General features: G+C 41.1%; 1 protein-coding gene across 1 annotated transcript; it reads right to left on the bottom strand.

Annotated features, from left to right (window-relative positions):
• Window positions 1-410: 410 nt before the first annotated feature.
• On the bottom strand, window positions 411-14603 carry LOC308086381 (transient receptor potential cation channel subfamily M member 5-like; the record flags this gene model as incomplete). Its single annotated transcript, XM_080429901.1, has 12 exons — window positions 411-541; window positions 1476-1546; window positions 2551-2674; window positions 3190-3389; window positions 4555-4708; window positions 5058-5226; window positions 7065-7197; window positions 8510-8625; window positions 10111-10372; window positions 10505-10617; window positions 12187-12329; window positions 14513-14603. 12 exons carry the CDS (start codon window positions 14601-14603, stop codon window positions 411-413), a joined length of 1707 nt encoding a protein of 568 aa, XP_080286027.1.
• Window positions 14604-15162: the final 559 nt, after the last annotated feature.

Here is a 15162-nt window from a genome sequence, read left to right as displayed (position 1 = left end):
ACATATTAACCTTATATTCTCATTAAATACCTGCAACATCCCCACGGCCCACCAGGGGGCGCCGGCCCACAGGTTGAGAACCGGTGCTCTAGAGAAGCAGGTCTGTGTGTCATGTTCTTTTTTTAACCCTTTTTTCTTTTTAACCCTTTTCTCCCCAATTTACTGTGTGTTGTCACTGTGTTGTTTCCTACTGACTCACCTACCAGTGAGGAGCCCCTACCGAGAGGACCTAGAGCCTTCATCCTACTCCTCCCACCCAACACTCCCCCCCTCCCACCCCATAGGAGTACATACAGTGACAAATACCCCCCCCTCCTCCTCCCTCCTCCTCCTCCTCCTCCTCCTCCTCCTCCTCCTCCTCCTCCTCCTCCTCCTCCTCCTCCTCCTCCTCCTCCTCTCCAGAACACGGGTCAGTCATGTTGTCGTAGACGCTCCACAAAGCAGACGCACGGCGCTGGATTCAAACCCACAACCTCCAGGATGTTTAGGTTGAGGGGGGTTTGGTCAAAGCCTCCAAGATCTGACTGAGAGCATCCTCCACCTAGTGGACACACACAGTAAGAACAGCATAAAGGTTTAAATGATAAAACTCTGTGACAGAACGGTGGACAACATGTGTAGTAAAGTGTTCTATGAGGATTCATTACAGATCAAACAGAACAATGCTTATCCGTAGGAACAGACACTGAGGAGAGAAGAGGTTTGAATAAACATCTGGACGTTACCTTGGTCTCCAAAGCTCTCTGTCTCTGCTCCATGTTGACTGTGGTTTCAGTCAGTTGATCAGTCAGTTGTTTCTGTTGTTCAGTCAGTTGTTCAGTCAGTTGTTTCAGCTGTTTCTGTTGTTCTTTGTCCATTCTGTCCACTCTGCCAAAACACACACAGATTGATTGATTGATTGATTGACCACTGATTGACCACCACTCTAAGGCTGATTTGACCATGGAGGTGGGGTGAGCTGGGAGAGTTATATTTTGTTGACCGCTTTTGTTATTTGCTCACTGTTCAAGTTATTTTGTGCACATATTTATTAGTAAATTGTAAATTGTAATAATTGGTGACACACTGCAGTAAACATTTTTAAACTTGAGCATTCGTTTGGAACAGGAATCTTTTACGTTTTCTTTCTTTAATACTGTTTTAAATCTCCCAGGCTTAGCCTGCCGGCTGAACTTTCATTGTTATCAGCCGCAATAGTAGTGATTGACATGAAGTCATTGTCACCTCACCTGTCAGTCATCTTCTCAATCCTCTGGTCAATGGTTTCTGTCACACACACACACACACACACACACACACACACACACACACACACACACACACACACACACACACACACACACACACACACACACACACACACACACACACACACACAGTTCAGTACATGTAATGCATACAAGGTGCAGGTTTATGGTGAATGTAATTATTAACATGAAGTGAAATCACAAAGTATTTATTATTTATTATCTCACTGTCAGTCATCTGCTGAATCCTCTGGTTAATGTCTGTGCTGTCAGTCACTTGTTTCAGCACAGTGTCCACACTGTGGAAATACACACAACACAACACAACACAATACAATTACAACACAACACAACACAACACAACACAACACAACACAGACACATTTCAGTGTTGCAGTTTTAGGACAAAGTAAAACTCAACTCCAGTACTCGAGTATAAAGTATAAATACTCCTGGTCAAATATTACTACAAATGTGTACTTAGGATAAAGTAATGGAGTACTAGTGTATGTTTCAGTAGACTAAAGTGAGGACTGTTTCTCTCCACCAGGACTTCACAACATGTTTATACTTTGCTGTGAGATATGAAGTTTGCAGGAGATATTTTGGGTTCTGGGCCGTGAGAGGCTTTGTGAGGCCAAAAGGTGTGGATGAGGTGCGGGGCTGGACCGCCAGTCGAAACGAGACATAAGTGTACTTTTTACAGTGGTGGAAAAAGTACTCAAATGTTTTACTTAAGTAAAAGTGTCAATACTGCACCGTAGAAGTACTCCGTTACAAGTAAACGTCAGGAATAAAACATTTACTTGAGTAAAAGTACAAAAGTATTGGTATCAAAATGTACTTAAAGTACCAAAAGTAAAAGTACTAAAATGTTTAAAAATAGCAGATCTACAAGCTTGTAGATCTGCTATTTTCAAATAACCTATGTATAAAATAGTTAATGTATGTTTTATAATGTAATAATTTGTATCTGCAAAGTAACTAGTAACTAAAGTATTCAAATAATTGTAGTGGAGTAAAAGTAAAATTTTGCCTCTGAGATGTAGTGGAGTAGACAATTGGAAATACTCTTGTAAAGTGAAAGTACCTCAAAATTGTACTTAAGTACAGTACTTGAGTAAATATACTTAGTTACATCATTGCTTTCTACTGTCTTAGAAATGCATTAGAGTCAAAAGTACAATATTTGTCTCGTGCAGCGACAGTCATATGCAAAAATACAAATACTCAAGTAAAGTACAGTACAGTACTCAAGTAAATGTACTTTGTTAGTGTCCACCTCTGGTCATTATCATCTTACTTGTCAGAAATCAGCTTGATCCTCTCAGAGTCACTGCTTCTCTTTGTCTCACTCTGGGCTTTGAGGAACTCCTTCTTCTGCTCGGTCTCCCAGTACTTAACTCTGCACGCCCTCAACTCCTCCTCTAACCATTGGGGAAAATGGTTAAATTATTATCATGCACCATCAACATAATTTACACAGTATCTCAGCAGCTGTGAGCTGAGGTTGGGCATACAGACAATGTAAACAATTCAAACAATCTATTGATTAATCAATCAATTAATCAATTGATTAATAATCAATGTAATATTTGGTAGATGCTGTACTAAAAGCATAGTTACACAAATAATGACGTACAAAAGACCAGTTGTCACAAAAAATCCTCGGGAACGACTCATGATTTATGCATCATTTTAACCTGTACATTAATTAATTAATACACTCATTCATTCATCCATCCATTCATTCATTCATTCATTCATTCATCCATCCATTCATTCATTCATTCATTCATTCAGGCGCTCACAATAAAATAGACAGTTGTCAACGATTATCTTTTGTTCTAGACTTCACCCAGTGGTCAAATCACACTATAACCTTTTACTAAAAATGAAATTTGTTTTATTCTGTTTTATTTGATCTAAATCAAATACTGACCACGACTCTGACCCCTGTTGGATGTGCTGGAAGACTCCTTGTGGATGTTCTTGTTTAAAAAAGAGAAGAAGAGAAGAAGGTGGGAGAGGAAGATGAACGGAGGAGCCAAAACAGGACGGGACTGGTACTCGATGATGAGGTTGTAATGCTGGAACTTCCAGTAGTGGTCGCTCTTCTCCTGCACCGTCTCAAAGGTCTTGCTGCATGGACGGTTGAAGGGACAAAACAACAAACTGTTAAATCATATTTGGGGTTGATTGGATCTTGCGTTCATCATATATGGTGAAACCACAGGTTTCCATCACGGACTGGTGCTGGGCGGTGTGTGTGTGTGTGCGCGTGTGCGTTTGTGTGTGTGTGCGCATTTGTGTGTGTGTGGGGTGGGGGGGGGGGGGGAGGGGGAGTAGATCGCACCACAACTCGGGTCCGCGGCCGTGTATGCATGGACACGTACGTGTGCATGCACGTTGGGGAGGCATGTGTCAGAATGTACATTATTTGTGTTCGCGCGACGGCCGTGTGTGTGTGTTCGCGACGGGGGACGGCTCTGGCCGCATGAGGATGTACCCTGGTGTGTGTGTGTGTGTGTGTGTGTGTGTGTGTGTGTGTGTGTGTGTGTGTGTGTGTGTGTGTGTGTGTGTGTGTGTGTGTGTGTGTGTGTGTGCGTGCGTGCGTGCGTGCGTGCGTGCGTGCGTGCGTGTGTTGGCGACGGGGGACGGCTCCAGTTGTTACATCTGTATATGCGCGGGTGTTTGTGTGTGTTCTGTGCCTCCACGGCGCGGCGACGGGATGTGCGTGTGTGTGTGTACACACTACAGAGTACAAAGTCACTTTTTTTTTTTTTTTAATTAGTGAAAACATGAACAGGTAGTCTCAAGGTCAGAGGACAGCGCCGTTTTAAACAATTGAGGAGATGATATTGACCGAATATGAACAGGTAGGTTGTTCCAGTCAGAAGGAGCTTAAAACCTAAAGGATATTTTGGAAACTGAATTAGAGACTTTTGGAACATCTTTTGGAACATCAGTAAACTTGTGCACAATGTCTCCGTTGGTGTCTAGAAGTAAAATTATCCGTATACTGTTTGAGATACTGTTTGTAATTAAAGTAGATACATTTAAAAATGAACTGCAACCAGTGCTGCTGTCGTCTTACTGTGGGAGATGGCAAGTTAAGGTTTTCATTTATGGTGCAATGATGAGTCATATAAGGACATTATACATGCCTACATGGTTACTGTGGACCACACTAATGAGATGATGAGAGGAGAGAAGAGCTGAGTTCAGTAAAGAGAGACAGAGTGACATTAATGGAGTCACAGACAGACAGAAGGAAGGTGGCTAACAGGTACAACAGGGTTCCTACGTGAGCATGGCGATGAGCAGGTTGATGAGCAGTATGTTGGTGACCAGCAGGAAAAGCACCAGCAGAATGATCACCAGCCAGTTGTTGTTCACGCTCCTGCATGGCTCAGCACCGCCCTCTATCAGTTCCGTGATGTTAGTGCAGTCTAATCCCACTTTAATTAAAATAACAATATTAACAATATTAACAATAATAATAATAATAATAATAATAATAATACATTAAATGGTCGAATATTTCAACATAAGATAAGTTTATGGTCCATGGCATTTTAAAGGTATTGTAAGTGATTTATACAATATATAGTTTTTAGTTAAAAAGTGAAATCTCTATATTGTGACAGTAATCATTGCTATAGAGCTGTGGTAACCGAACACACACACACACACACACACACACACACACACACACACACACACACACACACACACACCCCCCCCCCCCCCCACACACACACACACACACACACACACACACACACACACACACACACACACACACACCATCCTCATCATCAACAGGTCCATAGATGTGCAGGTAAGGTCTGTAGAACACTCGATGGATGATACGTTCTGGGTTGGGGTCATAGGGATAGAGCAGCGCCTGATTGGCTACTCCGTATGCCACTATCCACACCCCCAGGAAGAAGAGGAATGAGAAGACATCTTTCATCTGAACAGAAACAAGACAATTAGTGTTTATTTATCCTGTTTGTGACCTTCCCTCCACTCTGGCTCCAGGATGAGGTCCTACTGTGTCCAGTTCTGGTTGAGGACGGACCGGTGGAAATTTCAAATCCTTTAACAAATATTGATGGGTTGAAACAAACTTTTAATATCGTAAATATAGTTTAAATTTTTTTATATAAACTATAAAAAAGTTTATATTTAAACTTTTTATGATTTTTTCATAAATTAAAGGACGACTTCACCGATTTTCAACCTATCTTCATATAATTGGTCCTCACTAATACTCATGATAAAATGGTAAAAACATTTTCTACTTGGTCTGTGTCTCAGAGGAGGGCTGTGGACAGTCCAGAAACCCGTCTACCAGTGACATCATCGTTAGGCATGAATTTCTTTCCAACAAGATTTCACATTTTTTATTTAGATTTTTATTAACACGAGAACAATGGCTTCTTTTATTGCATTGCAACTTTCCAGGAATAGAAAGCCTGCAGTTTCTATTAGCTTGGATTCCCCATTGATGATGTCACTGGTAGACGGGACTCTGAAATGTCCACAGCCCTCCTCTGAGACACAGACCGAGTAGATTTTTTTTTTACCATTTTATCATGAGTATTAGTGAAGACCAATTATATGAAGATAGGTTGAAAATCGGTGAAGTCGTCCTTTAAGGCCCTACTTCAATATTACAAGAGTGTCGCACAAACATTTTGAATATAGCCGATCTACCAGCTTGTAGATCGGCTATTTTCTCTATTTTACACTATTTTTTAAGAGTGATAAAAGAGTGCAGTTCAGCTGTCACAGAGCACACCTCCTCTAGCCTGACACTCAGCCTGAATTTTCATTTCGTTTCACTCCATTATTCAGTCTGAAAGCCCTCTCTCTTTGGCGATTGGTTCATACTGGATTATCCCGATCTCGATTTGTCGTACAGATTTTCAACCGAGAAACACCCGCCTTCGACAGCGTCACCAGACCCTGAATGCGAGGCAAACGATTCAGGGGGTGGAGCCAGGCTACACCTCCTCTACATATTAAAGGCTTCTTAGTAATGTTTTAAATCCTATCTGAGAACTGTCCATTGAAAAACTAAATTAGAACTGTGGACGATACATTGAAAAACTAAATTAGAACTGTGGACGATACATTGAAAAACTAAATTAGCATAACACTGCTAGTTGGAAGAAGGAAGAATCACTCCTGTCTTTGACGAATAACCAATCCTACTTACAGTTTGCATACCGTACACACACACACACACACACACACACACACACACAACGATAACAAAAAATAATACACAGCTCGTCGACTTCTCCCTGTGTGTTTTGACTTGTGCTAATGACTTTGACTCATCTACTTTTTTACTCATCATCTATGTACAAGGATGTGAAGAGAGAGGTTAATTAGGAGAAAAAAGATGTTCAACAAACGACCTGGGGTGAGAGTACTGCTGCCGATGGGGCAGCAACTTCCTTTATAGGTCTTAAAATCAAAGCACATACCGTAGTGACTAAATGAGCCATTTAAAAGTTTGTTATAACTGATCAATAACCTCTTCCTTTTCAGAAATACAACTAAACAGACATCTGTAGAATTGCTGGACTACATTTACATTTTGAAATCGATGTTCAGAAAAAGGTAAGAATTGGACATTGTCTTCCCTCCGCCATGCAGAGCTTGACACATCAGGACCTCATCCCGGAGCTCGAGAGGAGGGAGACGTCACAAACAGGGCTAGTGTTCATTATGATATCAGTGACCAATGCGACCCTCACAGCGTGACAAAATAACATTAAAATCTGTCTTATATCTTACCATCTTGCCAACAATGATGATTTTTGGTCCCATCTCTTTGTGAACGGCGAAGAAGTGAATGAGACGGAGTGTGAAGACCATGTAGTCGATACACAGGACACATCGCCCAACGTCATAGGACCGCTCAAACATCCTGAAGCACACGAGCAGAATAAATACATTTTAACTCATTTTAACCAAACTCCTATTTTTAGGATTTCAAGATTATCATGACTGTTCCGGCATTTCTCTTAGTTCTCTATTTACTTCATGGTGTTAATGGACAGGCATTATAGGCATGTTTCCACGTATGTGATCGAGTAGATGGCAGTGTCACTTCTGTGGTCCATGCATGCAGACTATATTTAACACTGAAATATCAACATGAATTTTAGAACGAAAGTCAAATTTAGTGACTAGAACGAAAAAACATTATTTTCATTGCCAATTCAGGTTGCCATAGAGCCTGCAAACTTTGGGAGACAGTTATAGACAACTGGAATGGTATATGAGAAACGTGACTGATACATCTTGATCACATGACTTCAGATTTAAATATCTACCGATTTGTGTGAGTTTTGGGCAAAAGGGAGTTGGAGAAAAAAGTCTGTTTTGAAGAAAACACAAAATAGTGGACAATCTAGTCTGGCGTAAAAGGACCAATGGGTCCTTTTTTATTGTACGACCTACGGTTCAAGAGTTATAGGTAGCACCAACAAGAGGCCATTTTGAGAAAGGTGTGGAGTTTCTTCCTTGGCCTACTGGGAGTTTCACAGTAATTGAATGCTGTGTTCAAGATTTGTGGCATTTTGTGCAAAACAGGCCCCTCCCGCTAACTTTGAAAGCCAATCATAGCCAATCCAAATGGAGTCTGAAACATCTGACAGATACGTCGTGATCAAGTGATCACAGAGATCATGTGTGCGATGTGTGTGAGTGTTGGACAAAATCAGTGTTGTTGCAAAAAGTGTGTTTTGAAGAAAACAGTGGCAAATTGTGCCAGGCGGAAATGGACGTGGTCTATATGAGGAGTTACACTGGACTGACGGACGGACGGATGGACGGACGGACGGAAGGACAGTTAGCAAAAGAGGAGGCCAGAAGGCACTATGTGGAGTCAGCTGAATAATCTAAATAAATAAATCACAAATATAAACTAGTCAATAATCACTACTGTATAACTGGCAGAGACAAACCATGCATGTGTATCTGCACAGGCAGAGGCAGCCATACTGTAGGCTCATGTTTAATATCTTTACCTCGTATTTCATTGTGTTGTAGTGTTACACACACCAATATGATCACATGGTGCTGGAGTCTAATGAACACTTGAGCTCCATTAATGACGATTATGGGTCCTGATGCCAAAGTCATTACCCACACAATATTTACTGTTTTTTGTTGTTGTTTTCTGTCCTTGCTTATGTCACAATCTGGAGTACTATACCTGAATAATGTGTACCAACCTGCAGATGAGACCAATAATGAACAGAAGGATGGCAGTGAGGTCATACATGTTCCAGACATCCTGCATGTAGAGCTTCATCCTCTCGCGTGAAGTCATGTCACGCATGATGAATGCCTGAAAGTTCATAAACACATCAATCAAACTGAATCAAGCTGATAAACAATCAACTGAATGTGTCACATGCACAGGCAGCCTATAATTTATGTTTCACCCATTTCAATTTAAATGGGCCCGCCTCCCTCAGGGGCCCCCAACTGACCATCAGTCACTGACTCACAGAACCCCCCAGATGTTCGTAAACACACCTGCATTATTGTGTGCAGAACTGTTCCCACCAGCAGCTTTCAGAGCACATTCATAAGAACTAGATTTTCAGTCAGCTACGCGGACGGTCACTGAGTTATTGACATTTGAAGTGTTAAACACTGCTGTAGTGCCCAATTTAGGTTTTTTGGTTTGACTATTTTCATGGCAGACCCCTGAACAGTGTTTGTGTCCAGTTTGGATGTGGCAGGTCTGAATGTTACGTTTGGGTCCACGGTCTGCTGCGGTCGGTCCACCCACCCTCTAGACTAATGAAATATAGCTGTCACATGTAACCACATGTAGGCTGCCTTACATTACAGCTGTGGCAACGTTGCAGGCAGTGAACATATTGAACTTACATCCCCCTAAACAGTGTGGACAAAAATAAAATATTCAAAATTGTCTGAAAAAGCTGATTAGCTAAGAAGCTGTTTTTCAAATATTGGTTGGAACTTAGAAGCTCTCAAAAGGTAACGCCCACATGCATCCTGCTTACCAAAATAAAAATTAAAGGTAGGGTAAGTGATTTACTTTGGTTAAATTAAGAGTTAAATAGCTCTATATTCTGATAGTACTCATTGCTATAGAGTGTTTGTTCAGTAAAAGGAGTCTCCTTGTCTCTCCAGCTCTTTATAAAACAGAAAATGCCTTTTCATTTCAGTTTCAGTTTAATTTCCAATTTTATCCAATCAGGATAGAGAACTCAATCAGGACATAGATTAAACAAGTGAAATTGGAAGTGATGACACTAAGAAATGAGCAGGCAAAATTGGAACTGGAACACTATAAAAATGAAGCTTAAAAATTGGTACTTTCTCCTGATTGGCTGAGATTTTGACACCTACCGGAAAATGTATTTTCTGTTTATTAAAGAGCTGGAGAGACGGGGAGACTCCTGTTACTGAACAAACACTCTATAGCAATGATTATCAGAATATAGTGCTTTAACCTTAAAAAAATACTTTTTGTTTTAACCCAAAAATATCACTTACCCTACCTTTAAAACACCAAAATACACATTAGATAGAGAAAATAATTCTCATATATATATATAAAAGAGAGACAGAGAGAGAGAGAGAGAGAGAGAGAGAGAGAGAGAGAGAGAGAGAGAGAGAGAGAGAGAGAGAGAGAGAGAGCTTGTGTATCGGATTTATTTTTGATATGTTTTGTAAACATAGGGCAAAGTTACATAATATGCCTTTAATGACACAATTCAAACATCATTCCACTGTTGTACTTTATGTAGGTATTTATTGGATGAGAGGAGTGTGTGTTAACACAGGAATAGCTCACCTCATAGATCTCCTCACAGAAGAAGTTGAACACCCAGAAGTACAGCACGTATTCACTGATGGACGGCCCACTAGGGGGCGGTGGCTTAAAGTCCACCAGCAGCACGTAGGCAAACAGGAAGAGGAAGGGGAAGTACATCACTGCGTTGCCCAAAAAGGAAGTGACGGGAGCACTCCAGAACTGACGCCATCTTGATACGACAAAGGAAGGCTTGGGCTCCTTGCTATGCCTATTAAGCAATTGTTGTATTATATCTGGTTCCCTGCAAGGTGGAGCACACACTCAACTTAGTCTTAAACAAAGTGAATTAATGTATAGTTTTAGTAACAAGTATAATATGCATATGGGACAACAAGTGTGTTATTGTGTTAAACATGTAGGGCTGGGTGCTAACCTGTAGGAGATGAGGTTGGTGCAGCAGAGTGGAGGACAGAAAAGGGTGAGAAGGACTTTCCACACTGCTGTGTCCTTCTCCATGTCACCCCGCCAAGCCTTAGACAGCAGAGACTGAGGAGCAGAACGGTTTGTTTTAGCTGTTTCTGTAGGGTCATGAGTTCATGGTCCACACACACACACACACACACACACACACACACACACACACACACACACACACACACACACACACACACACACACACTCTGAGGGGGCGCCAAACGGCCGTGCATTTTTGGGTCATTATATTATCAGAAATAGTCAAAGGTAGTCAAGAAAAAAGGTGGAGAACCACTGGGTTAATGTGACACAGAGATGTGTATTTCATTTACTTAAGTTACAGTACAAGTTATAAAACCATTTCAGGCTAAACTAATAGGATTAACTAAGTTAACTAGACCAGGAGACCTGGTTCTGCCAGACCCAGAATGAAGTCCTAGTATGTAACACACCTACAAACCACTTTATAACTGAAAAGAATAAATCATTTTAGGCATTTGGTGTGGAGTTGTTTGTGTATAGGCTAGACCAGCAAACCTTCCAGTCTGATTACATTCACCTGAATAGTCCCCTATGCCTATGCCAGTGCCTGAGCTTAATCTGAATGGCCGGACTTCGCTTGACGTGTGTGCAGAGTGTGTGCAGAGGAAAAGAGGAATTCAATTCCGACATCCCCATATATGTACAAGGCCCATATATGGACGAAGGATCTTATAGAGTAGTGCTCTGACTTTATAAGATCAGAGCACTACGTCAGGGCTAAGCCGGATTTCACATGACGTGTCAGCCTGTGTCCCTTTTCAGAGGTCCCTTCTATGCCCATGTATGGACGAAAGGGGGACAGACTTTTATGACTGGGGCCTAAGGGCAAAGTGGGCATGCCCATGTATGGACGAAACAGGTACAGAGCCTCATGTAAGCCATACCCTTTGGGTCTGGCAAAAATATGACTAGAACATAAAACCTTTTCCTTGATCTGCACTAATAGATTATGTCGTCACCAGAACCAACAATTATAAACAAACATGTTTTACAGCGCTTGGCCAGCAGTCTATAAGAGTGAGTGAGTGAGTGAGTGAGTGAGTGAGTGAGTGAGTGAGTGAGTGTGAGTGTGAGTGTGTGTGTGTGTGTGTGTGTGTGTGTGTGTGTGTGTGTGTGAGTGTGAGTGTGAGTGTGAGTGTGGTTCTAATCAGTGCCACTAAGCACGCTGCCAGGAGGCCACAGAAAATTTTACTTGGAATCCAGACTGATTCACTACGTTTTTTTTTTGTATTTTCACTGCACTTCCTCAGTCTGTCAGTCTTCCTTTCAGAACGTCACCTGTTATGTAGGAACGTCATTTCTGATTGGATAGTGCTCAACGAATCACAGTAGGAAGTGAAATGACTTGAATTTTACATTGGAAGGCTCTGGTCCCGCCCCGCCCACAGACCAATCAGAACCTTTCACACAGGAAGAGTCCCAGACTGAGAAGTGAAGTGAAAAAACAAACAGACCCTGAACTTAGAGATTCAGTCTGGATTCCAGACTGACAGAAATATGTGCCTCCACTATTTTCACTTTTCTCTTTTAAATGTAATATTATAACTAGAGTTAAAGTCATTAAAGTGGCTGAAACCAGCCAGACAGAGATGGACCAACCTCTAATCCATCATGGTTGAAGAAGAGGTGTGATTCAACAGCTATGCCCATCTTGAAGCAGTTTGTGTTCCAGACTGGAGACTCTAGCTTGAGCAGCTCAAAGGATCCAATCTCATTGCTCTGGTAACATGAGCTCAACAGACCTGAGGTTAGGAAGACGGCACACAGGACAATCATAAGAAAGACATACTATGTATTTATTTGAAATAATTAGAATGACAATATATTGATATTTATATATGAAACATATAATTCCATTCCATGTTCCAATGTTTCCAAAGTTGACATAGTCTCCATAGGACTTTTGGTCAAGTCTGATTTACCCCCTGCTGTATCAACGTTTATTGGCACCCATCCCCAATGGCAATTACAAATGCGGCTCCTGTGCACAATGCAACAGTACTTACAAATGCCACAAGTTTAAGCACCCACATTCTGGTAAAAGTATCCCCATCAGAGGTGTAATCACCTGTACAACAAAAGCCGTCATCTATCTACTCACATGCCCGTGTGGCAAAGCATATGTGGGAATGACGACACGAGAACTTAAGGCTCGTATAGCAGAGCACCGCAGCACCATTAGGTGCAAGAACATGAACTACCCTGTTGCCGCTCACTTTGTGGAATCCAACCACCCCGTCGCTTCCTTACATTACATTAGGATAGAAAAGGTCCCTGTACCAAGAAGAGGGGGAGAGATAGACCAGTTACTTTTAAAACGCGAGGCTTTCTGGATTCAGTCTCTTAAAACTCTTACCCCGTTTGGCCTAAATGTAGATTTTGACCTTAAACCATTTTTATAAAAAAAAAAAAAAACTTTTGTATAAATACGCTTTTAACCCTATGACTTTTTCCCCCTCTGATTCGCAGGCGGCCTATCCCCACCTCAGAGGCTCAGAATTATATAGGGGACATGAATAAAATTCAGGACATGTTATTTGTTTAATTCTTTACCTCCCTTGACTGTATTTGATTCCTACATTAATGTGTATTGCAAAGATTGCTATATGGTTTCTTTATTTTCGTTATTACATGTATGTATTTGGTAAAAAATCTCATATATATTTATTTGTCAAATTGGCAAGGAACTAACCTTCCACACACTCACCAGTAGAGTGGTTAGTCATGAGGGATAATCCCTCCTTAATTATTCAGGAATATGAGACAACACTTGATCCTGATGGCCCATCACAGGGACATGGCCCATTAGAACCCGTGTCCTCCAAGTTTATTGTGATTGGCTGTATTACTCTCAGGCACCATATTTAAGTGTCACTTGCATGTTGCTCTGTATGCCCTGAAGAAGGCAGTTGTGCCAAAACGTTGGTCATTTTTACTCTGCGTCCTATAATAAATTGTTGCACTTTTGTTATAACAGTGTGTGCGGCCACTTTTTGTCTTTTGACAATTTACCTTTAGATTTTTCTGCCATGAGCCAGCACCACTATTAGTCCATGAGCCAGAGCCCCAAAATTGAGCAATGATTATCGAAAGAGTGGTTAAAACCATACCCCTATTAAATTGTTTATAGGGTCAATATAAGTAAATAAATATATGATAACCTTTCCACAGGAGCAGCTTTTTCATATTTATCACACATTTTGTTATTTTCCCCATACATACATGACAGGTGAAAAAATTTCAACATTTTAAAAATAGTTATCATAATGAAACTTCCCCAGTTGATTACGTACATGAAGACAATGATTTATCGTATTACAAGTTTTCTGAAATTGTATATTTAAATATGCAAATTAGGCATTTAGTCCATGAGCCACAGCCCCAAAATTGAGCCAGATATAGAATATTCCCTCGTTAAAAACCTTTGACTCCAACATCTTAACAAAATGAAATAAGAATGTTGACTCTGGCTTTGTCCAATGTTCCAATGTTGATCTTGGAAAGTTATGAAAATTCTGGCATATTTTCCTAATGCATAATTTGCATATTTAAATATACAATTTCAGAAAACTTGTAATACGATAAATCATTGTCTTCATGTGAGTAATCAACTGGGGAAGTTTCATTATGATAACTCTTTTTAAAATGTTGACATTCTTTCACCTGTCATGTACGTATGGGGAAAATAACAAAATGTGTGATAAATATGAAAAAGCTGCTCCTGTGGAAAGGTCATCATAAATTTCATTACTTTGACCCCATGAACAATTTAATATAGGTATGGTTTTGCCCACTCTTTCGATAATTAAATCTTGTCTGGCTCATGGACTATATAAGGACCTGGTGTGCGTAGCATCTTTGTGCATAGTCTCCATATGAGCCACAACCTAAAAACTTCAGTTTGATGATTTATTCAAGGTCTCACCATGTGCCAGGTCCTCAAACTTCTGTGCCGACTCTTTCATGGAAAGTTTGATGTCCATCCGAGTTTCCAACTCTGACATCTCTCTAAGCATCTTACAGGCACTCAGAGCATTCAGCACTGACTCCTCTGCCTGAGAGAGAGAGAGAGAGAGAGAGAGAGAGAGAGAGAGAGAGAGAGAGAGAGAGAGAGAGAGAGAGAGAGAGAGAGAGAGAGAGACAGACAGAGAGAGACAGAGAGAGAGAGAGAGAGACAGACAGAGAGAGAGAGACAGAGAGAGAGAGAGAGACAGAGAGAGACAGAGAGAGAGAGAGAGAGAGAGAGAGAGAGAGAGAGACAGAGAGAGAGAGAGAGAGAGAGAGGGGGGGAGAGAGAGAGAGGGGGGAGAGAGAGAGAGAGAGAGAGAGACAGACAGAGACAGAGACAGACAGACAGACAGACAGACAGACAGACAGACAGACAGACAGACAGACAGACAGACAGACAGACAGACAGACAGACAGACAGACAGACAGACAGACAGACAGACAGACAGACAGACAGACAGAGGGACAAAGGGCTCATTATAGACTCTCAACTCTACAATAACAATTTTAAATAAATCTTCAGCCTTCTGTGAGCATCAGGTGTTTTACCTCCTCCTGCTTCCAGAA

This window comes from Gymnoscopelus braueri (assembly GCF_963280865.1).
Source record: "Gymnoscopelus braueri genome assembly, chromosome: 6".
NCBI lineage: Eukaryota > Metazoa > Chordata > Actinopteri > Myctophiformes > Myctophidae > Gymnoscopelus > Gymnoscopelus braueri.
Note: the sequence above shows the minus strand (reverse complement) of the source record. Positions and strands in the feature narration are given on the sequence as shown.